The following is a 23,863-nucleotide window of genomic DNA, read 5'->3' as shown; positions in this document are numbered from 1 at the left end:
TTAGCATGCAAAATGGTTTAATAAATATTTAATGGTCAAGTGAAGAGCTACAGCAATGCTTCTGAGAGACTGAGGGCAAGGGAGGGAAAAATCGGAGTTCCGAATATAAACTGAGACGGTGGAGAAACAGGAACGTCTCAAACAATGAAGTGTTCAGGTTCAAATCGACACAAAAACATGTTTTTATCCAACACGAGACTAAGGGCAGAGTTGAGTGTCGATAATTGACGTGAAAAACTTTTTACCCAACATGAGACTAAGGGCAGGGGTGAGTGTCTATAATCTACACAAAAAAACTATTTTTATCTAACATGAGACTAAAGGCTTATCTGAGTGTCAATAATTGACACAAAAAACCTCTTTATATCCATCATGAGACTAAGGGCAGAGCTGAGTGTCAATATTGACACAAAAACGCATTTATATATCCATCATGAGACTGAGGACAGGGGTGAGTGTCAATTGACACAAAAAACGTTTTTTATCCAACACGGTACTAAGGGCAGAGTAGAGTGTCAAGAAATGACAAACCTTTTACCCAACATGAGACTAAGGGCAGAGTTGAGTGTCAATAATTGACACAAAAACCTGTTTTTATCCAACATGAGACTAAGGGCAGAACTGAGTGTCGATAATTGACAAAAACTCTTTTATATCCATCATGAGAGTAAGGACAGGGGTGAGTGTCAATTGACACAAAAAAAAACACGTTTTTATCCAACACGGTACTAAGTTCAGAGTTGAGTGTCAATAATTGACACAAAAACCTGTTCTTAGCCAACATGAGACTAAGGGCAGAGCTGAGTGTCGATAATTGACAAAAACTTCTTTGTATCCATCATGAGACTAAGGACAAGGATGAGTGTCAATTGACACAAAAAACGTTTTTTATCCAACACGGTACTAAGGGCAGAGTAGAGTGTCAAGAAATGACAAACCTTTTACCCAACATGAGACTAAGGGCAGAGTTGAGTGTCAATAATTGACACAAAAACCTGTTTTTATCCAACATGAGACTCAGGGCAGAACTGAGTGTCGATAATTGACAAAAACTCTTTTATATCCATCATGAGAGTAAGGACAGGGGTGAGTGTCAATTGACACAAAAAAAAACACGTTTTTATCAAACACGGTACTAAGTTTAGAGTTGAGTGTCAATAATTGACACAAAAACCTGTTCTTAGCCAACATGAGACTAAGGGCAGAGCTGAGTGTCGATAATTGACAAAAACTTCTTTGTATCCATCATGAGACTAAGGACAAGGATGAGTGTCAATTGACACAAAAAACGTTTTTTATCCAACACGGTACTAAGGGCAGAGTAGAGTGTCAAGAAATGACAAACCTTTTACCCAACATGAGACTAAGGGCAGAGTTGAGTGTCAATAATTGACACAAAAACCTGTTTTTATCCAACATGAGACTAAGGGCAGAACTGAGTGTCGATAATTGACAAAAACTCTTTTATATCCATCATGAGAGTAAGGACAGGGGTGAGTGTCAATTGACACAAAAAAAACACGTTTTTATCCAACACGGTACTAAGTTCAGAGTTGAGTGTCAATAATTGACACAAAAACCTGTTCTTAGCCAACATGAGACTAAGGGCAGAGCTGAGTGTCGATAATTGACAAAAACTTCTTTGTATCCATCATGAGACTAAGGACAAGGATGAGTGTCAATTGACACAAAAAACGTTTTTTATCCAACACGGTACTAAGGGCAGAGTAGAGTGTCAAGAAATGACAAACCTTTTACCCAACATGAGACTAAGGGCAGAGTTGAGTGTCAATAATTGACACAAAAACCTGTTTTTATCCAACATGAGACTAAGGGCAGAACTGAGTGTCGATAATTGACAAAAACTCTTTTATATCCATCATGAGAGTAAGGACAGGGGTGAGTGTCAATTGACACAAAAAAAAACACGTTTTTATCCAACACGGTACTAAGTTCAGAGTTGAGTGTCAATAATTGACACAAAAACCTGTTCTTAGCCAACATGAGACTAAGGGCAGAGCTGAGTGTCGATAATTGACAAAAACTTCTTTGTATCCATCATGAGACTAAGGACAAGGATGAGTGTCCATTGACACAAAAACCCGTTTTTATCCAACACGGTACTAAGTTCAGACTTGAGTGTCAATAATTGACACAAAAACTGCTTTATATCCATCATGAGACTAAGGACAGGGGTGAGCGTCTATTGACACAAAAACCTGTTTTTATCCAACACGGTACTAAGGGCAGAGTTGAGTGTCGATAATTGACATAAAAACTTCTTCATATCCAACATGAGACTAAGTTCAGAGTTTAGTGTCAATAATTGACATTAAAAGTTTTAATATATCCATCATGGGACTAAGGACAGGGGTGAGCGTCAATTGACACAAAAACCTCTTTTTATCAAACATAGGTCAAGTCACATGTCAATAATTGACACAAAAACTGCTTTATATCCATCATGAGACTAAGGACAGGGGTGAGCGTCTATTGACACAAAAACCTGTTTGTATCCAACATTGTACTAAGGGCAGAGCTGAGTGTCGATAATTGACAAAAACTGCTTTATATCCATCATGAGACTAAGGACAGGGATGAGTCAATTGACACAAAAACCTCTTTTTATCAAACATAAGTCAAGTCACATGTATTTGTGATGCCCTTAATCACAAAATTTCCCAAAAGACTAGGTTGCTATGGCACCTCTCCCTGATCTTAAACCAACCTGAGGGCAAGGAAAAACTCAAAAAAATGTAACATGAGGAAAATAAAGGCAGAGGTGAATGTCAATAATCAACTCGAAAACTGCTTTTTATCCGACATGAGACTAAGGGCTACAATCATTAACAGTCAGTTTTAGAGTCAAAAGAATGTCTGATTTTTATGAAATAGGAGACTAATGACGCAATATTAAAAAGAGATTTTGGACAAAATGAGTGCACCCTAGAGTGCAAGTTAGGTGCCTTTAAGTAGATATAAAGTATCCTATTGGATCAAATGCATCGAAAGGATTGGATAAATTGGTAGAAAGTGTTTCATCTGATTCAATAGGAGACTAAGGGCACTAACGGGAAAAAAACCCAGCGTGCCCGAAACAATTACATCCTTTGTTTTTTTTTTTTGTATTTTCTGAAGTAGATAATCCAGGAGAATGTCACTTTTATATCAAAAAGAGATTCAGTGCTGTATTATTCGATTTTATTTTACAGACTAGAGACGCGAAATTCATGAAACCGAAGCCAAATTTAAAAAAAATGGACATTACGGATCTTCATTCTCAGTTTCCACGTTTTTCCGTGTAGCATAGAAATCAAAATACCATGGTGGACGAAATCACAGAGAGCATTCAATGGAGGGAAAGTGAGCTTTTGGATTAAAATTAATATTTAAGGGGGAACAAATCAGTCTCCGGTAGCATTTTATTGCTCTGGCGTTAGCATCCATGAGCCCTTCCGCAAACAACGCGTTGCGTGTGACATCCTGTGTCCTCCTTCGCACAAGCAGAATAGAATGGCGTTGGATTTGGAGATACGTTGAAGTCGCAATTAGTTGAAAATTTGAACTATCTCACAAAACTGTGGAGGGCCCCGCCTGTGTTGCTCCAGTTGCCGCTTGTTGACAGATTGGCTTCCCCAACATTTAAAACCTGTCCTGTCAATCCATTTTTGTCAGTCCGTCTGTGAATTTTCAACAGCAAGCCCTTTTCGAGCCTGACTCATGCCTGTCCCGTTTTTTCTCTCCTGTTTGTCTCTTGCTACGACCTGTTTTGATCTCGACCACGTCTGCTCTCCCATTCCGAATTACAATCCGTTTTTGATCCCGACCACGTCTGCTCTCCCGTCCCGACTTATGACCCCTTTTTGTTCCCGGTTAAGTCTACTCTCCCAATCTGGCTCACGACTCGTTTCCGACCCCGACTACGCCTTGCTCTCCCAGTCCCGGCTACCGACCAGTTTTCCGACCCTGACGGCGCCGTCGCTCGATACGGAAGATCCACTTCCGTATTCGGATCACAAGCAGAGTACAAGAGCGAACACCGGATTGTGGGCGCACCCCTTTCTCGTTCCTTCAATAATACTTGTGTTAAACGTTACGCGAGTGGGTCCCGTTTCCGTTCTGGTCCTGACAAAAACTTCACCCCAAAAATGTGAATTGGGCATTAAGCTCAGCAGTGTGGACGGCAGCCTCATGGTGTCCTCAGCTACCACCGCGTGACTTGAAGAAAAATCAGACTTTTCTGTGCGCTTCATGCTCCTGAAAACGCGGTAGTCGGCATAAAGGGTCGTGACACAGGAGTTGCGTTCGATGCGTTTACTGGTCATCTGCCGAACAGGAAACAAATTCAAACGCCAGAAAAATGCTAGGCAATCGTCGCCCGAAAGAACGCTAGCCGGAAACAAAGTCACGGACAAGAAACATGAGAAGCGCGTCGGCCATTTTGCGGGACGGTAAAAAGACATTTTAGGCGGGGGGAGGGGGGGTGTCAATTGGCAGCGATTCGGTGGCCGCACGCCGACCTCACATGGACTCGAACTCGTCCACGCGTTGCTTGGTGTTGCCTTGTCGGATCTGCCGGAGCGTTTTGTATTTGTCGCGGCCCGCTCGGACGTTCTCCGCGTGGAGGACGTCGTTGGCCGTGTTCTTGCTGTCGTCCCGGGCGTCCGCCAGTTCCGAGCTCAGGGCCTGGGGAGGGAAACAAAAACCCAGGGGTTCACGGAGTCCGTCTCAGGTGGAGACAGATTTAAATATCACCCAGAGCACAGGTGTCAACCGGGGCGGCCCGCTAAGGGATTGAACACTCAGAGAAGCGCAAGGGAAAAATGAGCTGCAGCTTGAAATATGTGAACTTGATGTTGCCAAAGCCGGGTGCCTCGAACAAAGACACTGTACTTGGATTTTTTTATCATTTTCTCTCTCTCTCTCTCTTTCCCACTCATTTTCTCTCTCTCTCTCTCCTCTCTCTCTTTCCCACTCATTTCTCTCTCTCTCTCTCTCTCTCTCTCTTTCCCACTCATTTCTCTCTCTCTCTCTCTCTCTCTCTTTCCCACTCATTTCTCTCTCTCTCTCTCTCTCTTTCCCACTCATTTTCTCTCTCTCTCTCTCTCTCTCTCTTTCCCACTCATTTTCTCTCTCTCTCTCTCTCTCTTTCCCACTCATTTTCTCTCTCTCTCTCTCTCTCTCTCTCTCTCTCTCTCTCTCTCTTTCCCACTCATTTTCTCTCTCTCTCTCTCTCTCTCTCTTTCCACTCATTTTCTCTCTCTCTCTCTCTCTCTCTCTCTCTCTCTCTCTCTCTCTCTTCCCACTCATCTTCTCTCTCTCTCCTCTCTCTCTCTCTCTCTCACCTCTCTCTCTCTCTCCTCTCTCTCTTCTCTCTCTCTCTCTCTCTCCTCTCTCCTCTCTCTCTCTCTCTCTCTCTCTCCTCTCTCTCTCTCTCTCTCTCTCTCTCTCTCTCTCTCTCCTCTCTCTCTCTCTCTCTCTCTCTCTCTCTCTCTCTCTCTCTCTCTCTCTCTCTCTCTCTCTCCCTTCTTTTGCTCTAACTTCCTTTTTTTCCTCTCTTCTTTCTCTCTTCATACCCTTTTCTCTCTCTTTCTGTCTTTCTATCTCTTCATCTTTTTTTCTTTCTTTTTAATCTACTAGTCCGGCCTCCGACAGAATGTTTGTTCTATGGTGTGGCCCCCCGAGTTCAAATGAGCTTGACACCCCTGACCTAGAGGTAACCCAAGGAACTACAAAATGTTGACTCCCTTCATGAAGGCAGAATGTTATTGCGCCCCCTTGTTAAATCCCAAAGTAATGGTGGCTAACCACAGTTAAGAGAAAGCTGAATTCAATTCCACAGCCCGCATCCAAAATCAGTTGAATCGAGGAAACTTCAATTGAATCGGTTTAAGTCAGCTACAAAATCTCAAGAAACGAGGACATTTGAGAAGAAAGCGATTGAAATCTATCCGTCGGGAAAAGCTCACGGAGCCATATACGAGGCTGGAGCGGTCCAGCGAACCTCTGTCGGAGCCATTATTCACAAATGGAGAAGACTGGGGAACAGCGGTTGACAAACTCAAGTTCTTTGTCTACTACACGGTTTCATCTTTGACTTGCCTTTTTTGGTTTTCCATTTCGAAAAAGTACCTAGTAGATCTAACTAAATATCTATCTATCTAGATCTAACTAAAGATCTATCCATCTAGATCTAACTAAAGATCCATATATGTAGATCTAACTAAGATATATCTATCTCTCCATCCAGATCTAACTAAGATATATCTATCTATCCATCCAGATCTAACTAAAGATCAATCCATGTATCCACCCAGATCTAACTAAAGATCTATCCATCTAGATCTAACTAAAGATCTATCCATCTATCCAGATCTAACTAAAGATCTATCCATCCAGATCTACTAAAGAGCTATCCATGTATCTAGAAATCTATCGATCTAGATCTAACTAAAGATCTATCCATCTATCTAGAAATCCATCTATCTAGCTCTAACTAAAGATCTATCAATCTATCTAGATCTAACTAAAGATCTATTTATCTAGCTCAAACTAAAGATCTATCTATCTAATGAAGTAGCACCGATTTAGTGTACGTCTCGCCTTCCTTAAAACGCTTTGATTTCACGTGTGGCTCCAAATTGTCTCTTTTCCACAAATGGTGTTACCGACCCCCGGCCTTTTTAGCACGAGAGAAGACCCCAAGCTAGCATCTTTTAGCGCTTTGCTCCTGACCTGCAGCTGCTTCTTGACGCGCTGGTTCTTGTGCGCCTCGGTGACCCGGTCTTCTTCGCTGCGGTGTCCGCTGACGCCCTCGCTGCAGAGTTCGGCGCTGGCCTCGCCCCCGCTCTCGTCCTGCTCGTCGTTCTCCAGTCGCGCCATAGGGGGCGACGTCACCGCCATCCGCAGCTCCTCGCGCGTCTTCTCCAAGTCTTCCTGGGCGGCCATGGCCTGAGGGGTACCGGACGTCGGACGGAATGTTGAAAATATGAAACCCCGACTCGCTAGCGACCGAAATATAGAGATCCCTCGGATTCTGTGCCTAATGGGAACGAGAACCACCCGCGAGAAGTGGAAATCTGAGAAGTAGCGTCGCACCTTGATAAAAGCCCGACTGAAAGTATACGACTAACAAAATAACAACTATGGATCTACAAATAATAACACACAACACAGAGTACAAAGGGCAATTTAGAGAGCGGCTGTCTAGCTGCACGATATCATCAAGATTCTCAATTTGAGCTAACTCTCCGCGATGATTAAAATACAAGAGTCCCGAGTGCAGCGGTTTCCCACGTATTGTAGCTCCAGGTCATCGGTTTCATGATTAACGGATCCGGCATTTCTGAAATAACAGGCTCGGCGGGGAGGAACTTAAGAGAGTGGTTAGCCAAGCCATAGCAGTTGCCATTGCCTCCCGACGCAGCCTCAGTCGTTTTACCAACCAGATAATAATCCACGGAGCACTCGCTGGTGATCAGCGGGTTTTTTGCTCTTCTTATTTTCCTCAAAGTCCGATTTAATTTAATGGAAAGAGTCGCTAAATGCTAAATTTTCCAGTACATGAAAACGGAACGAAAAATATCAAAATGAGGATGCTGGCTCATTGTGCCGCCTATGGATGCTGTACCATAGAGTCTTGGGAAGCTGGAATAACCTTTTATCGGTAAAATGGTTTTGTTGAGTCTCACTAGCTCTAGTCCCTCATCATGGCTTACATCGTTTTTCACTTCCCTTGATCAACAAGGTGGAAGTACAAGAGAAAAATAATATTGTAAAACGTTCCACTTTGAGGGTATCTAGAACCCTTTTCGTGGAAAGAGACCATATTGTATATCGGGGGTCTCCACCACGGTGCCCCCTCCGCACAGCTGAGGTGCTCACGGACCAGTTCTGAAAATAGCTCGCCAGTGCTGGGATAATTGTTATTTTCTAGTAAAGATTTTTTTCATTGGTGGACCGAGTCTATTTAACCCTTTTCTTTTAATAATCAACCTGGTAATAACATGATAAGTTGTTATTTCTATATAGACATTAGAATATCCCCTTTACACTGAATTTGAATCGTAGTTTAAGGGGTTTCATAAAAGGTGTTAAAATTTCAACGCAGTTGTTTGTGAACTTGTGCAATTGTTCATATTTTTTCAAAATAAATTGTTTATTTTTTTCATGAATTTTCCGGAATAGTGGCACCTATTAACATAAAAATCGGTTGTAAAAGGAGCAAGTTATAGTCGATTTTCAAAGTACAAACATTGCCTTAACGGGGATGTTGAACCGACCAATATGGCCGCCACGTAGGCAGGCTAATTAGCTAGTGTGCTATGGAAATCTGTGCCGTGCGCTCTCCGTCTAAACACAACGAACGATAAGTTGATATCAATGACAAAATCCCAATAGGCGATAACTGAAGCGCAAGGTAGCGAGGGGTCTCCGTATTTTCTTCGGCGTACGGGTTTAATAAATAAGAGAAGTCCATTTGACCTTGTGCTGCCATTCATTGGCGTCTTCCTCCTTTTTCCTCTTGGCTTCTTCCAGCAGGGAAATTTTGGCGGTGAACTCGGCTAATTCAGCAGCCTGTCCGACACAGAACATGTCAACAATCACAATCTACTATAACACAGGTAAAGTACTCATTGTGTCCACCCCGTCATGTAAAAAGTTTGTGAAGATAAGTTTTTTTTAATATACTCAAGACAAAAAAATATATTGGTACTTGTTCATAATCATTACAATAACAGCAAATAGATATACGTGTTTACTTCATTTATCTAACCGACATTTAACTGACTTTTACTTATGAATTTCTTTTCATTTAAATGTATTTATGTATCTTATTAATCCGTTTTATATCTTATTACTTTGGCTGGAAAATGGATTGGCCTCTCAGGAACTGTCCTCTCATGGTGCAGTTCCTACCTCTCACGTAGGATGCATTGTGTTAGGAACGATGATATGCCCTCGGAGTGCTTTAGTGTTAACTGTGGCGTTCCGCAGGGCTCAGTACTTGGTCCCCTCCTTTTCAGAATGTATATGCTAACGTTAGGTGATATTATTATATCGGTTTTCATTGCGATGCAGAAAGGCAGGCCAGCAGCAGAAACAATGATGAAGCGCCAGGAGAAGATAGTTTCACTGTCAGTTTAAGATGTGATTTTAGGGTTTAGTTGGTATTAAACAAAATGATGCAAGGTCATAATAGTCTGTAGTTTGCAGTAGTCCGTGCAGGCCTTTGAGACTCCTTGTGATGAAGGACCAAACAAATAAACATGACTTGACTTTTGTGTATGTATATGCATGTTATTTATTTATTCATTTGTTCCTTTTTCATGTACTTTCATTTATATCTCATCTCATCTCATCAGCTGCACCGCTTATCCTCAGTAGGGTCGCGGGGGTGCTGGAGCCCATCCCAGCAATCATCGGGCAGTGGGCAGGGGACACCCTGAACTGGTTGCCAGCCAGTCGCAGGGCACACAGGGACAGACAACTCACTCGCTCATTCACACCTAGGGACAATTTGGACCGACCAATTCACCTGAAATGCATGTGCATGTTTTTGGAATGTGGGAGGAAACCGAAGTGCCCGGAGGAAACCCACGCAAGCACGGGGAGAACATACAAACTCCGCACAGGAAGTCTGGAGCTGGATTTGAACCCACGACAGGTTCCCATGACTTGAACTGTGCCGCACATGCGCTAACCACTGCGCTGCCGTGCTGCCCCTTTCATTTATATATTTTTTTTAATTCATTTCCAACACATATTAGACCTGAATCTTTCACAATATTTTTTTCTAACTATTTGAATTTTGGGAATTTTTTAAAGATGTGTTTGTATTCATTTTTTTAAATATTAATTCGTTTTCATTTATACATTTTTCATTATATTCATTGTGTTTATTTTATTTTGGGCTGGACAACATATTTGATTTAAAAATGTTTATTTAAAAATATATAAATATTGTAAAAGATATTCATGTATTTTAGTTTTTATATTCTTCCTTTTAATGGTTCTATTTAATTGTATTGGATTTTGGGTAATCATTAAGTACCGGTAATAAGTCAAGTCAAGTCAAGTCATTTTTATTTGTATAGCCCTTAATCACAAAGAGTCTCAAAGGGCTTCACAGGTTATTACACAGACTATTTTTCAGACTTATGACACCATCCCCTGCTCTGGAACCAACATGAGGGCAAGGAAAAACTCCCCAAAAACTCAACATGAGGAAAATGAAGAAACCTTGAGAAGGGACCGCACATGTGGTATCCCCCTTCCGGGATTACCAGACAGCAAAGGATGTTGCAATCCACGATTAATAAATTTGAATTTTGCCAAATATTTGATTTCGTGCGTCTGATTATTGCGAATAAGTGAAAGAATTAGTTGTGTTGAAATTCTATGGTATTAATTGTAAAAGCCAATTGAGGTTTTGGGAATTAATAACACATCTTCTTTGTTTCTTTTTGCATTTTTCAAAATTTCTTACGCCATTTTTAAGCTTACGAGATCTAAATATCGACGATCGGGCCCTTTGCGATTCTAATAACGGGAATGGGTCCCGAAAAAAACATCTCGCTCGACGGAAGAGCAGAACGTACCAGCTGCTCCTGGTTCTTCATCTGGTCGGCGGCCTGCCGGGCCAGGGCGGCCTTGGCCTCCTCGGCGGCCCGGCGCTCCCTGTCCAAGCGCTGTGCCTCCTCCTCGGCCCGCTTCCTCTCCTGTTCCAGTTCCAGAGCCTTCCTGGTCTGCTCCTCCAGTTCCCTCTGCGCCCGTTGCGTCTGCTCCTCGATGTTGCGGAGGCGCTCCATCAGCTCCTCCTTCTCTCGCTCCATGCGCAGCTTCTCCTTCTCGGCGTGCTCCCGTTTCTTCTTCTCGTTTTCCAGTTGCGCTCTGGGGGGACGGTAGGATTCGTATGAGGGACGCGCCGCCGTGCCAAAATTCATTTTTTGGTCTTAACAAACACGAAGGCTTCGGAGGAACGACATTGTTATGGTGTCCCGTATAAACAGTGTCTGCCGCGTTATTTTCAAAAAGATAAAAGTTATAGCTACTCACTACTTCTTCCAAAAAGCAACTGAGTTAGTAAATTAATCACTCTATGGCAGGGGTGGCGAACGAGTTTGACACAAAGAGCCGAAATTTTTAACTGTGAGAGTCAAAGAGCCACACCACGCACTGACCTGCCATGACAGACACGCACACAATTAAAAACATATGATTTCCCATAACACACTCCTCTCCTTACAATACAACAAGTATTGTTCTTGTGTTGATTTCAAGGAAAGTGACCACCCTCAATACACACAAAAAAACTCAACATGAAACAAAGCAAAGAGCCACAGTATATAGAAAGCATGATGAGGCAAAGAGCCACATTCTTATTGGTGCGGCTCTAGAGCCGCGCGTTCGCCACCCCTGCTCTATGGTAAAAGTGACCAGTTCTTAGAATCATAATTGTCTTTATTGTCATCAAAATCAGCGGTATCAAATATTAAATGCAATGAGATTAGATATGGCACTCAAAGGTAAAACATGTATTAAAGATACTTTGAAGAGAAAAGAGATGAAGGACTATGAGTGTAAATAGGCCCAAAAAATAAAAATGTTAACATAGTGCTTAAAAAACTGGCTTAAGTTATAATAATAATTATGCAATGAAGAAAAGTGCATTGTAAGAATCAATTGTCAAATGAAAATAAGTGCAATAACATTAAGCAGCATCAAATTAAAAAAACAAACAATATGGGATGAAATCCAACTACCAGCCTTCCTGTGCAGAGTTTGCATGTTCTTCCTGCAACGTTTGACGACCCTAGTTGTAATCCATCCATTTTGCTACATAACTCCCTTTTAAAAATAAACAGATTTCTCAGATGCTTTCCAATTTGGCCGTTAGCCTCTGACCTTGTGTTTGAAAGCGCTCTTGGCCAGTTGCAGGCTTGTTTTCACGGTCCGCGGCCCACATTAGCCTATAAGGGGCTGTATTTATTTCTTGTCACAATTACACTCCTTGTCATTATAAGCTAAAATATCCAAATATTCGCACGGCAAGAGTTTAATTTACTATTATTAATATTATTATTATCTAGCAATGGCAAAAAATGTTTGTGTATAACTCGTTTGTTGGATTAGACTTCGCAACTAGTGGCCTGTCATCGATTCCAGTTCTTTTCGCGAATACATTTCCTGTCCATTATTAAGCTAAAATGCCTCCAAAATATGTATCCAAACGAGATTGAGATTTTGCAGTGTTATAACAACAAGCTCTTTGTTGTTATAAGAAACCCCTTTACTCAAAGAAGAATACACTTGCTTGTGTTATTTGCATTCTAAATCTATCAACAGATAACTTTCTGCATCACCTTTAATATCCAGCATCTACCTCCACAACACGGTCGAGACCTTCTTTCTGTGATGACATTTGTTTGGTTATTCGTTAAAATGACAGAGGCCCAGAATTCGTCCTTATGAAATTCTCTTGTGTGTCAGTGGTGGGGGCCCCCCCAACGAATTTCTGCTAGACCCTAGAATCTCCACTGCATTTGGGTCCACGCCTAATTCATAGACCTCCGCATCGTACCTCTCCATCTGCTTGTGATGTTTCTCCTCCCGAGCCTGGGCCTTCATCTGCTGCACCTCGATGGTGTCGGGCTTCCGGCGGCGCATGTACAGCTCGTGGTTGCCCATGCAGAGCGCCAGGATGCGTTTGTTGATGCGCAGCCGCGGTGCGTAAAACACAAAGTCCTGCAGGGGGAGTTCAAATTTCAAAATCCTTCTCGTGATCTTTAGGAAATGAATTGACTCACCGGTGCTTTCTTGTCGATGGGCTTGATAACAAACTTCTTATCGTTGAAAGAAATGTTCCGGATTTCGCTCCACGGGAAGCCTATTTTCGGCGATAACCTGGGGTAAACATCATATATTTAATACATCGTAGCCGCAGTGAGGGAAAGTAACTATCTTCAGAATAGGTTTTTTCGCCAGGAGGATAAAAAAAAAAAAACTATTATTTCCCCATGAAAGCAACAATAGATATACATACCTGTCAATCGGTACGTTTTTGTTGTACAAAGTAGGTTTATTATGCATTTTAAGACGTGTACGACGTACAAAAAAATCTGGACGGAAAAAGGCAAATTCGTCAATGACGGCTACCATCCGGTATACACCGACGATCACGAAACGGCAAATCCACCAAGTCAAACGAGTTCGCCGCGGTAGCCTCTATCTCGGTATCGTTTTTTTTTTTTTCAAACAAAGCGAGTGCGTTGATGCTACTGTGCGTATGCGTCTGCCGCCTGTGGAATTTCCCATCATGCATCATTCTGTAGTAGTTGTGTAGTGAAAGGAAGTCCGTCTCTTTTTAGAGAACCGGCTTTTTCGGCTCAACTCGTTAAAGAGAGGCGGCTCTCCAACGGCTCACTTGCTTCGATGCATTATATTACGGATCATTATTGTTGTATAAAGAAGTTAAGAAAAAAAGGAAGTATAAAAATGAGAAAATGAAAAAAAAAAAAGACAGGTTTGTGGTTATCCCTTTAATCAGTATATTACCAACAATAATTTAAGGCAGAAAATGAATTCATAATTTGAATAAGAAAATTCTACTTAATTGTATTTGCATGTATTTTTTCCTTCTACAGTGAACGTCTAAGCGACTTCATTTTTGAACCTTTTTACTCCATAGTATATGAATAACCTACTCTTCTCGTCGGCTGAAAAATAGTCTGTGTAATATAGTGTAATAATCTGTGAAGCCCTTTGAGACTCTTCGTGATTTAGGGCGTCACAAATAAAAATGACTTGACTTGACTTGACTTATAATAAACCTCATTCATGTCGATCAACTCAGTATCTCACAACAAAACCAGCTCAGTAGCCTAGATGGTAAGGCGCCCGCTTTGAGACTGGGAGGTCGGTGGTTCGCGCCCCGGCCGAGTCATTCCTAAGACTTAAAAAGTGGTCGGCGGCGCCCTCTGTTGGCTGCGGCTGCATCGGCTCGCTACAACGGGTCAGGTGCAATCGACATTTCGTTCTGTGTACATTGTTACACAGAATGACAATACAAGGAAATTATTATTATTATTATTAAAATGTTCATGAACAACATATATGATATCACGAAACACGTGTACAATATAACATGTTAAACTACATAATTAAACACGTTTAAAAAAAAATATGGTGTAAGATGATTTTTTATTTTGTAAGGGAAAATACAACATTTTTTAAGGGCATGGAGCCCTGGAGCGCGACAGGTATGCACAAAACATTGACAAGAAAGAACAGACCGGTCGCCTTTAAGAATATATTTAGGGATCATTCGGATAATGATCACCTAAAAGCGAAAATATGTATTGATTCTCAAAAGGTATATCCACAAGCAGCTTATTAAAATTTTAAAATATCAGAAAAAGAGCAAAAGTATCTAGTCTAATATCCACCACCATACAATACCATCACTCACCACAGGGGGGTAATCTAGCCACAGGAACACATTCCCCACTTTATTATTCCATTGCAGGTCAAAAGATTAGGAAACCTTATTTTTCTTACGTGAGACTTGAAATTTTAACCTTTGTTAGATTTTTTTTTTAAACTGTGATATTCTTGACACACTGCCATACATGCCCATCTTTTTGGCATCAAAGAGCGGTATTTGTTATCATACACTATTTTGACACGAAAAACTAAATCCGTCCTCAGAATACTAAAAAGAAAACAACATGTTCTTGTTTAAAACTAATAAAAGTTGCAAACCTTAACCAAAATGGAAATCTAATGCAATCATTGAAGTGGCCTATTCACACTTAGTCTCATTTCAAGCAGCCGTAGACTAAAATATTAGTCTTGAATTAAGATTTTTTGGGTTGAAATGTATAAAAAAGGGACGGTTAAAAAACAAATAATTCGGTAAGGCGTCTTTAAGGGGAGAAGAGCAGTCATTTTACGCTTAAAACAGTAATATTAGTATAAACTGGTTTTATTTTACAAAAAGCAAACAAAAAAACACCAAATGAATAAGAGTTAATTTTAATGTTTAAGTCAAGTCATGTTTATTTGTTTGGCCCTTAATCACAAAGAGTCTCAAAGGGCTGCACAGACCACAGAATTCTGCAAACTACAGACTATTATGACACCATCCCCTGATCTTAAACCTACATGTGGGCAAGGAAAAACTGTAAACCTCAGTCAAGTCAAGTCATGTTTATTTGGTTGACCCTTAATCACAAAGAGTCTCAAAGGGCTGCACAGATTATTGCAAACCACAGACTATTATGACATCATCCCCTGATCTAAAACCTACACAAGGGCAAGGGAAAACTCAAAAACCTCAAGTCATGTTTATTTGTTTGGCCCCTTAATCACAAAGAGTCTCAAAGGGCTGCACAGACCCCGGATTATTGCAAACCACAGACTATTATGACACCATCCCCTGAGAGACTATTATGACCCCATCCCCTGATCTAAAACCTACATGAGGGCAAGGGAAAACTCAAAAACCTCAACATGAGGAAAATGAAGAAACGTCACACCTTATTTTAATAAAACCTCATTTTTACTTTAAATGGATATATATTTATAAAGACATTTAATCATGGGAACAAGTATTAAACATAAGTATGACTTACTAAATACTATTTTGTTAAATTTTAATGATTTTAACTGGAGTAACCTAGTTTCAAAAATGCATTACCTCATTACCATAGGTTTTCATCGCTTTTTTACATTCACTGTCATGTGGTGTCACTGGGGGGCTAAAAATAAACAGTTATCCAAGAAAAAGAGTGTTTTGTGGACGGCTGCCGATCGGCCATAGCCTTTACTGAAATAAAAAATTGCTGACACATATAAAACACAAGAAAGCCATACTGTTATCTCATTGATAAGCATCACAGGTTGTTGACGTGGTTGTTGAAATCAATATATTAATGTGAGGGCCTGGACTCAATGAGACCACGGCAGGTTTTTGACGTTTGTCAAGTGTTTTTAAAATCACATTTTGGTCCAGGAGAAAAATTTCCATCTGAAAAACTCTCCAAAGTTCTTTCCTAGGCAAATTTTGTGAATAAATACACATGGAGACATCCACATGTCATAAATAAATGGGTTGCACATCATGGAATCCTCAGCCAAAAACTGGCAGATGCCTACTCATTCCAAAAAACTGTTTTTGCTGCGTTCGGGAAGCATTTTTATCATGATGCATAAAAATGACTCGACTAAATCTTTTCAGTTTAAACAAATATAAACTTTTTAATGTGTCCTCATTTTTAAGAATTTGGAAAATGGGATTTAAGTTGTTTTAAATGGTAAATGGTCTGCATTTCTATAGCGCTTTTCAAGTCAATGAAGAGCTCCCAAAGCCCTTTACAATGTGCATCACACTTACCCATTCACACACACACACTCACACACCAATAGGGAGTCAGCCATGCAAGGCGCCTACCTGCTTTTTGGGGGCATTAGGGATTTAGTGTCTTTCCCAAGGACACTTCGACATATAACACAGAGGAGCTGGGAATCGAACCTGCGACCTCTTGATCTCAAGACAAGCGTTTTACCTCCTGTCTTTTCTTATTATTTTGAGTGTTTAGTAAATTATACATTTTTCAGTTATGATTAAAATGAATGAAATATGCATTTCTACTATAAACAATGAAACAATTAACACACAATAAATGAGACTTATAGCAAGGAAATATTTTGAGTGTGTGCAATTTTCAAAAATATCACATATTGCCAGAATTGATTGTATTGTTTATAATTCATTATAATTATTGTATTCAAAAACTGCAACGACCTAACAAGTATACATTCAAATAATTTCAAAATATACTTTTACATGATAATGTAGTTGAATTTGTTGTGATGCATTATTGAATTTTCTTTAAGTAATTGATAATCGATTTCTAGGCACTTTTTATTGCATATTAAGAAATAAATATTTTTTTTTTTTACTCAATAACCCAGGTAATTAGAAAAATGAGTTCAAATATATTTAATGCCAATGAATGTGTTTTATTGGCTATTTATTACTTTTTTTTTCCCCACCCTTTGTTTATTGTTGTGTCCTACTTGTATGTACAGCGAACTTGGGTGTCCTGAAAGGCGCTTCGAAAATACAATGTATTATTATTATACTAAAGCCACCCCTTATTTTTAGTATAATGAATTTAATGCCTTTTAAGAACTTCAAAGATCCCCGAGAACCCTCTGTAAGCCAATATTTTATGTATTTTTTTTTGTTGGTTTCTACTATTAAAAACAAATCCAATGAATATAATTCAAAAGGGAAAAAATACTCATAGCACGCATGTTTTTAAATGACAAATAATCTCGAATAACTTCAATGAACCGAACATATCGCCTTACTTGTCGTCGTGTTCGTAGATGTTGAGTCCCAGGGCGTCGACTCCCAGCCATAGCTCGGTTCCCTTCTTGTTTTTGATTTCAAAGTAGTTGACGCCGTACATCTCCAGGTCCTGGGCGATCTTCAGATACTCCATCATGGCGTCCTCCCTGCATAGACGGTTGAAGCTCGCTCATTAGCGTATCCGGTTCCTCGTGTTGGAACGGTGTTCAATCTTTTAACAGTGACCTTAGCATGCTCCTGTGTTCCTCGTGCCAGGTCTGTATCCTGTCCTCCCATTGCTCCTTTGTCAGCTTGTGTTGTTCCAGAACCCTGCCCCACAAGACCGTGAAGAGAATGAATGCGTGAATGCAAACTTTATTCCAACATCAAAATAAAACAGAACAAAAACAATAACTCAACGGCAAAATAATGTTACATAACATCGAAAAGGGGAAGTCAGAAGCAGATGCTTATTTTCCCTACCCCTTCATCTTCCCTATTAAATACACCAATGATATAACAACAATTGTAATGATATTAATAATAACAGTTAGGATATAACATCAGCAACAATAACACAAAGTTAACTAGACGCACTATTCCCAATCTCCCGCACCACTCATACCCCACCCTCCTCATCTCTGTTATTTCGCCAGTAATGTTTTTTTTTTAAATTTAAATCTGAACAAGTGAGTAGTTGGACACCGTTTGATTTCGTCTTGCAACCCGTTCCAAAGCTTGACTCCGCACACAGACACACACATCCTTTTCCTGGTGGTTCTCACCTTTGGGATTATGAATTCACGACAGCCCCTTAAGTTATAATTTCCCTGTTTCCGAATGAATAATTTATGGATGTTCTCTGGCACTATGTTTTTGTTGACCTTAAATAGCAGTTGTGCAGTGATACATTTTACTAAATCATCTTATTTTAATAATTTGGACTGCAGGAATAAAATACGAGTATGATCTCGATATCCTACCCTGTGTATGGTTCTAATTGGACGTTTTTGAATGATAAAAAGGGGCTGTAGTGAACTTTTGTAATGATTGCCCCAGACTTCTGCACAATATGTTAAGTATGGCAGAACAATATCATAAATACAATGCATTGTAGTTTAAAATGAATTTGGCTTTATTAATGATTGAAATGCTTTTAGAATCTTTAGTTTGTATGTGTCTTTTGTGTGTTTTCCGCTTCATTTCTTGTCTATTATGACCCCTAAAAACTTCATTTCTGATACAGCGTCTATTGCAGCAGCATCCATTTTGACTTCTAAATCTTGATTTGCCTTGCGATTACCAAAGAATATGACTTTGGTTTTATTTAAATTTAAAGATCATTTATTGATATCCATCCACACTTTTGGTTAATTAATTCACGATGAATGCAGGTTACTAAATTAATATAGTTATCATTTGAATAGAAAATGTTAGTGTCGTCTGCAAATATGACTATTTTCAATAGTTTTGAAACCTTAAAAATTTATAAATGAAATAACCTTGGACCCAGGATAGAACCCTGTGGTACTCCACAACAGATGTCCAAGTATTCAGACGACAACTCTCCCATTTTCACATATTGCTTCCTCCCAGTCAAATAACTTTGAATACATGATGCCATATCTTTCCAGTTTTTTAATAGTATATTATGATTAATGTTATCAAATGCTTTTTTTAACCGACTGAGTTTCTCTTTTTTTCTATGCTATGGGTGATAGCATAGGAAAAAAAAAAGAACAGGTCACCATGACAACGCAAGGGCTTCGTCATCGTCGGAGAGAATTGCGCGTTCTACCTTTGCGGCAGCAGGCGGTCGGCCGCCAGGTAGCCGTTTTTGTGCAGGTCCTTGTTGTGGTCGCCAAACTTGGCCTGCACGGCGTAGGAGGCCAGGAGCACGGCCGTCTCGGGCGGGCAGTAATTTTCGTCGTTGAGGATGGCTTCCTTCACCTTCGGGGATGAGAAAGAAAATGAGACTTTAATGAGCGTGTTGTCGCTGAAAGGATGGTGAAGTAGAAGATGCGGAACAGGTTAGGATCATCTACAACAAAAATCCAAGTAGAGTAGACCACCAAGAAGACGTGGCCCCTCCACCTTATGACGTTTTCCCTTTAGGGTGTGAAATATGATGTTTTTTGAGAACCTATTTATGGCACTTTCCTTACCAGGGTTCCTACAGTTTAAGGCGAGTTAAATTCAAGACTTTTTCAAAGCCTTTTGAAATCAAATTTGTCGACAAAAAAACAAAAATAAAATTGATGCTAAAGGGAGAAGAAAAACCATAACCATAAAAGCAAAACTAAAGATGATCAAGTAATAGGAAGGAGGAACACAAATCTCTACCCTTGCGAAACTGCACTGTTGTAACCCATAAGTGTCCCACGGGCCGCATTTGGCCCACCAATCGCTTTAATCTGGCCGGTTAGGCATCAGTGAGAAAAGCACAAGAGAAAAATATATCCACTCAATGTCTCCAAAGCCAGGCGCCACTCGCAAAGCAACCAGAGCTGTGTTGCTTTCCCCTCTTTCTTTCTTTCCCTGCCTCTCAATTTACTATTCTCTTACTTGGTTTTGTTCTTTCGATGTCCCTTTCTTTCTCTTTCCCCATTCTCCCTCCCCTCCTTTACCCTTCTCTTCCTGTCTTTCATTTTGTCTCCCACTTTCCATTTTTCTACCTCTTTCTCTCTATCTTTGCCTCCATTTCTCGATTTTGCGCTTGCTTTTTCTTTCTCTCTTTATCCCCTTCTTTATCGTTCTCTCTGTCGTGGTTTATTTCATTTTTTTATTTACCTCTCTCAGACTTTCTGTCACTCTCTCTCTTCCCCACTCTCATTTTCTTTCTATTGCTCCCTTTAACCCGTTTCTCTCCTTTGCTTTCTTTTTATTTTTATGTCTATCTAGCCTTGACCCCAAGAGAGTGTTTCTTCTACCATATAGCCTCCTAGCTCAAATGAGTTTGACACCTCTGCTGTAACCAATTGACATTCTGGACTCGCATCCAACGGCTACTCCGCTTGACCAGCTCAATTCACATCACGCCAAAGGAAAATCAAATTTAATCTTTCCTTCACAAGTATATTTATTTATGATATTAAATTATTATACGCATGTTTATTTCATAAGTATATTATTTTTTCCATTTTAGGGTTTTTATCCGTTACATGGGGTTACGAAGCTCGGTGGCCCTGAGGTAGGGCGCTCGCAAAGGGACTAGGAGGTCGTTGGTTTGAGTCTTAGTCATACCAAGGACTTACAACATTGGTACCCTGTTGTATCCCGTGTGTCTAGAGTACCTGAAGGAAGAAGAGTCGCTGCGTAATCTCTTGGATGAGTTCCTCCGAGACGTCCTCTGGAAAGAACTTTGCCCTGAACTTAAACTGCAGAGGGTTTTCCTTTTTCACGTCCTGTTGTGTCACCTAAACACAAAAAACCCCCTTCATGTTATCTTCTACCGTCTTCAAGGAGGATCAACGTCGCTGACCTTCTTGTTGAGTTTCAACCACGTGACGTAGCCTTTGCTGTCGATGTACTGGAGGCCGAAGAACCACACCTCTCTCAGCCCGACCGTCTTCACCACCTGGGGAACGAGTGAGTGTCGATATGAAGGCTTCTACGGCCCAAATATTCATTATCTATCTATCTACCTTGATCATATCCCTCAAGAGGGGTGGCCGACAGCAAGACAAACACATACAATAACGAAGACAATTTTAAAAAAAGGGGGGGAAAGTAGCAAAAACACATAAGAATTTTGGGGGGACCATGACCAACCCAAATGCCCAAACACCCAAACAGGTTAGGCACCGCTGCACCTAATTTGGTCATGCTTTCGTCCCTCCAGATGAAATGGGACACAAGAAAGCGGGCATGTCACCCGGGTCAGGGTGACACAACACACTCTTTTATTTAACAGCAGCTTTCACTGGTTTACCCCTGCCGCATCATAGGACCCGCCCAAACATCCCACTATCCCTTCACAACACCTCTCCACCCATTCCTATCACCAACAAGAGCTCTAGCTTCCACTAGATTTAGATCTCTTTCCTGCAGTGCACTCACACCATCCATCCACGTCAATGGCGGCCTTCCTCTTGGTCTCCTTCCATTGACTTCTGCTCTGTAGATCCTCTTCAACATTCGCTCCTCATCCATTCTCTCCATGTGTCCAAACCAACAGAGTACTCTCTTATCCACACGCTTGCTCAGTTCCACGACTACTCCAGTTCTGGCTCTCACAATTTCATTTCTCAATCTATCCAATCCATATAGCAGAGCATGACAGCTTTTAGCTGGTTTACCCCTGCTGCATCATACAGGTTCCCTGTCCATCCCTTAGAAAGCGTCCAAACATCCCACTATCCTTTCACAATCATTCCTATCCCCAACAAGAGCTCTAGCTTCCACTAGATTTAGACCTCTTTCCTGCAGTGCACTCACAACACTATCCATCCACGTCAATGGCGGCCTTCCACTTGGTCTCCTTCTATTTACTTCTGCTTATATTCGTTATAAGTCATGAATTTTCAATACTAGTGTGAGATATTCCGTGACTTAATCAATTGGCTCTTCTAGGATTGCTTTCACTGGGTCATAAATCAATATTTTGTCGCCAGAAAAGGAGTTAAGTGCGAGATTATTCCCCTTGCGTTGGACATCCATTGCTGTCAATGTGTTCACTCCAATGCATTTTTAGTTTTCCAACCTCAAATTCTAGCACTCGTCCCGTATTTTTACAAACACAACACAAGATGTTTTTTTTCTTTTCCTTTTCAGAATCCTTCCTTCGGAGTCTTTTGTTGTTCTATCAAAAGCTAAGGAGGCACTGGAAATGTGTGCCAGTAGGTACTGCCCAATACCAGTCTGACAAAGATCTCTTTGTCCCCACATATCAGTGTGCGGCGTGTTAAAGGCTGCCTTTGAGCATTGTTCCGTCTTTGAAAGGTTTCACTGATGCTGGGGAAGGAAAACAAATGAAAGGGAAGGTTTCGGCTTCTTTTATGGGTCGGCCTTTTCATAAAGGAGGTCACGCAGCCGTCCGCCACAATGCCTGTCGTCTTAAATCAGTCATTACCCGATTTCTGTCCTCGTAATGGCTCTGACGTACGTAGGCAAACATATTGCTTGATGGGACAGACACGGACAAATAATGTTGCTCATTTTAAAGCCCCGGTGTTATACAAGCGCCCTGTAGTGGTGTAAAAGTAGGGATCGACATTTTGACAGATGTAATCTTTTCCTGGCCTCTTCAGTAGCTTCTCTCGCTAATAGCTTATTCCGGCTCTGACCAACTCCAACTACTTTCTATTTTTAAACGCTCCGGTGTGTCCAGCTTGCTCTGGCCTTTATCGTCATGATTACTGATGTGCCCGCTCATTTGGCGCCACCCGCCGCGGGTTCTGATTGGCTCCCGATCAGTATTTGAACTCGGTCCCGTCTGTCCCCTTTTGTCAGTCCGTCTGCGACCCTCAGTGAACACTAGGCAAGCCTTTTTCGACCCCGACTCCCACCTGTCCTGTTTTTTGCTCCAGTCTGTTGTAATCTGGTGTTGATAAATATTGATTGATGACTTTTTTAATGCAATCCTAGAAGTGCTAATCGATTGACGAATGAAATCTCATGCTAATCATATTGGAAGTGACCGAGTTGAGAATAGGTTTAGGTAAAAAAAAGTAAGAAAAACAGAGAAATCTAAATTTTACAAACAAGTTACTTATTTCTCTTAAATTATTCACTGACATTGAAAGCGAGAGATGTCACAGGCATCAATTCTTTTCAGTGTCATTGGCAAATGTAAAAAACGTCAAACCTCCACTTTCTATTTTCCTTGCCCTCATGTTGGTTTTAGATCAGGGGATGGTGTCAGAATAGTCTGTAATTTGCAATAGTCTTTGACTTGCACAGCCCTTTGAGACTCTTTGTGATTAAGGGCCTAACAAATAAACATGACTTGACGTTTTTGAGTTTTCCCTTGCCCTCATGTAGGTTTTAGATCAGGGGATGGTGTCATAATAGTCTGTAGTTTGCAATAATCTATGGTCTGTCCAGCCCCTTGAGACTCTTTGTGATTAAGGGCCAAACAAATAAACATGACTTGACTTGAGGATTTTGAGTTTTCCCTTGCCCTTGTTTTAGATCAGGGGAAGGTATCATAATAGTCTTTGATCTGTGCAGCCCTTTGAGACTCTTTGTGATTAAGGGCTATACAAATAAACATGACTTGACAAAAAATATATGTAAATAGTTATTCTTTTTTGCAATTTATCAATTCTTCATAGCACTGATCATAAGATTTTTGATTGATATGTTATTGTTTTATATTTTCGGGGATTTTGTGTTATTCTAATTTAAATCTTTTCAGTGTGTAAAAAGCTAACAGTATTTCACAATTATATTTTCATTTAGATTTCATGTGTTTTTCAAGAATCCCATGCAAAGCATATGAAATTACTTTTGTGCGTTATGTTTTGATTTTATTGATAGCACATCATTAAAAAAGTTGCAAAA

General features: G+C 40.6%; 1 protein-coding gene across 2 annotated transcripts in view; it reads right to left on the bottom strand.

Moving 5' to 3' along the window:
- Positions 1-4,299: 4,299 nt before the first annotated feature.
- The window catches only part of LOC148352431 (radixin), a 38,641-nt gene continuing 19,077 nt past the window's right edge, over positions 4,300-23,863 (bottom strand). For both annotated transcript variants that reach the window (XM_088353563.1, XM_088353561.1), the window contains exons 4-14: positions 20,841-20,936; positions 20,653-20,775; positions 19,158-19,309; positions 17,606-17,689; positions 17,380-17,526; positions 12,810-12,906; positions 12,584-12,747; positions 10,602-10,893; positions 8,485-8,577; positions 6,736-6,951; positions 4,300-4,686 (exon numbers count right to left, since the gene is read on the bottom strand). In XM_088353563.1, the coding sequence (XP_088209689.1) occupies positions 4,522-4,686; positions 6,736-6,951; positions 8,485-8,577; positions 10,602-10,893; positions 12,584-12,747; positions 12,810-12,906; positions 17,380-17,526; positions 17,606-17,689; positions 19,158-19,309; positions 20,653-20,775; positions 20,841-20,936 (1,629 nt within the window). In that variant the 3' untranslated portion in view covers positions 4,300-4,521. The remainder of the gene's footprint in view (positions 4,687-6,735; positions 6,952-8,484; positions 8,578-10,601; positions 10,894-12,583; positions 12,748-12,809; positions 12,907-17,379; positions 17,527-17,605; positions 17,690-19,157; positions 19,310-20,652; positions 20,776-20,840; positions 20,937-23,863) is intronic.

The sequence above is a fragment of the Urocampus carinirostris genome, chromosome 14 (assembly GCF_059441175.1).
Source record: "Urocampus carinirostris isolate Australia breed hairy pipefish chromosome 14, RoL_Ucar_1.0, whole genome shotgun sequence".
Classification (NCBI taxonomy): Eukaryota; Metazoa; Chordata; class Actinopteri; order Syngnathiformes; family Syngnathidae; genus Urocampus; species Urocampus carinirostris.
The sequence above is the reverse complement of the archived record's forward strand: the minus strand, read 5'-3'. Positions and strand labels throughout refer to the sequence as shown.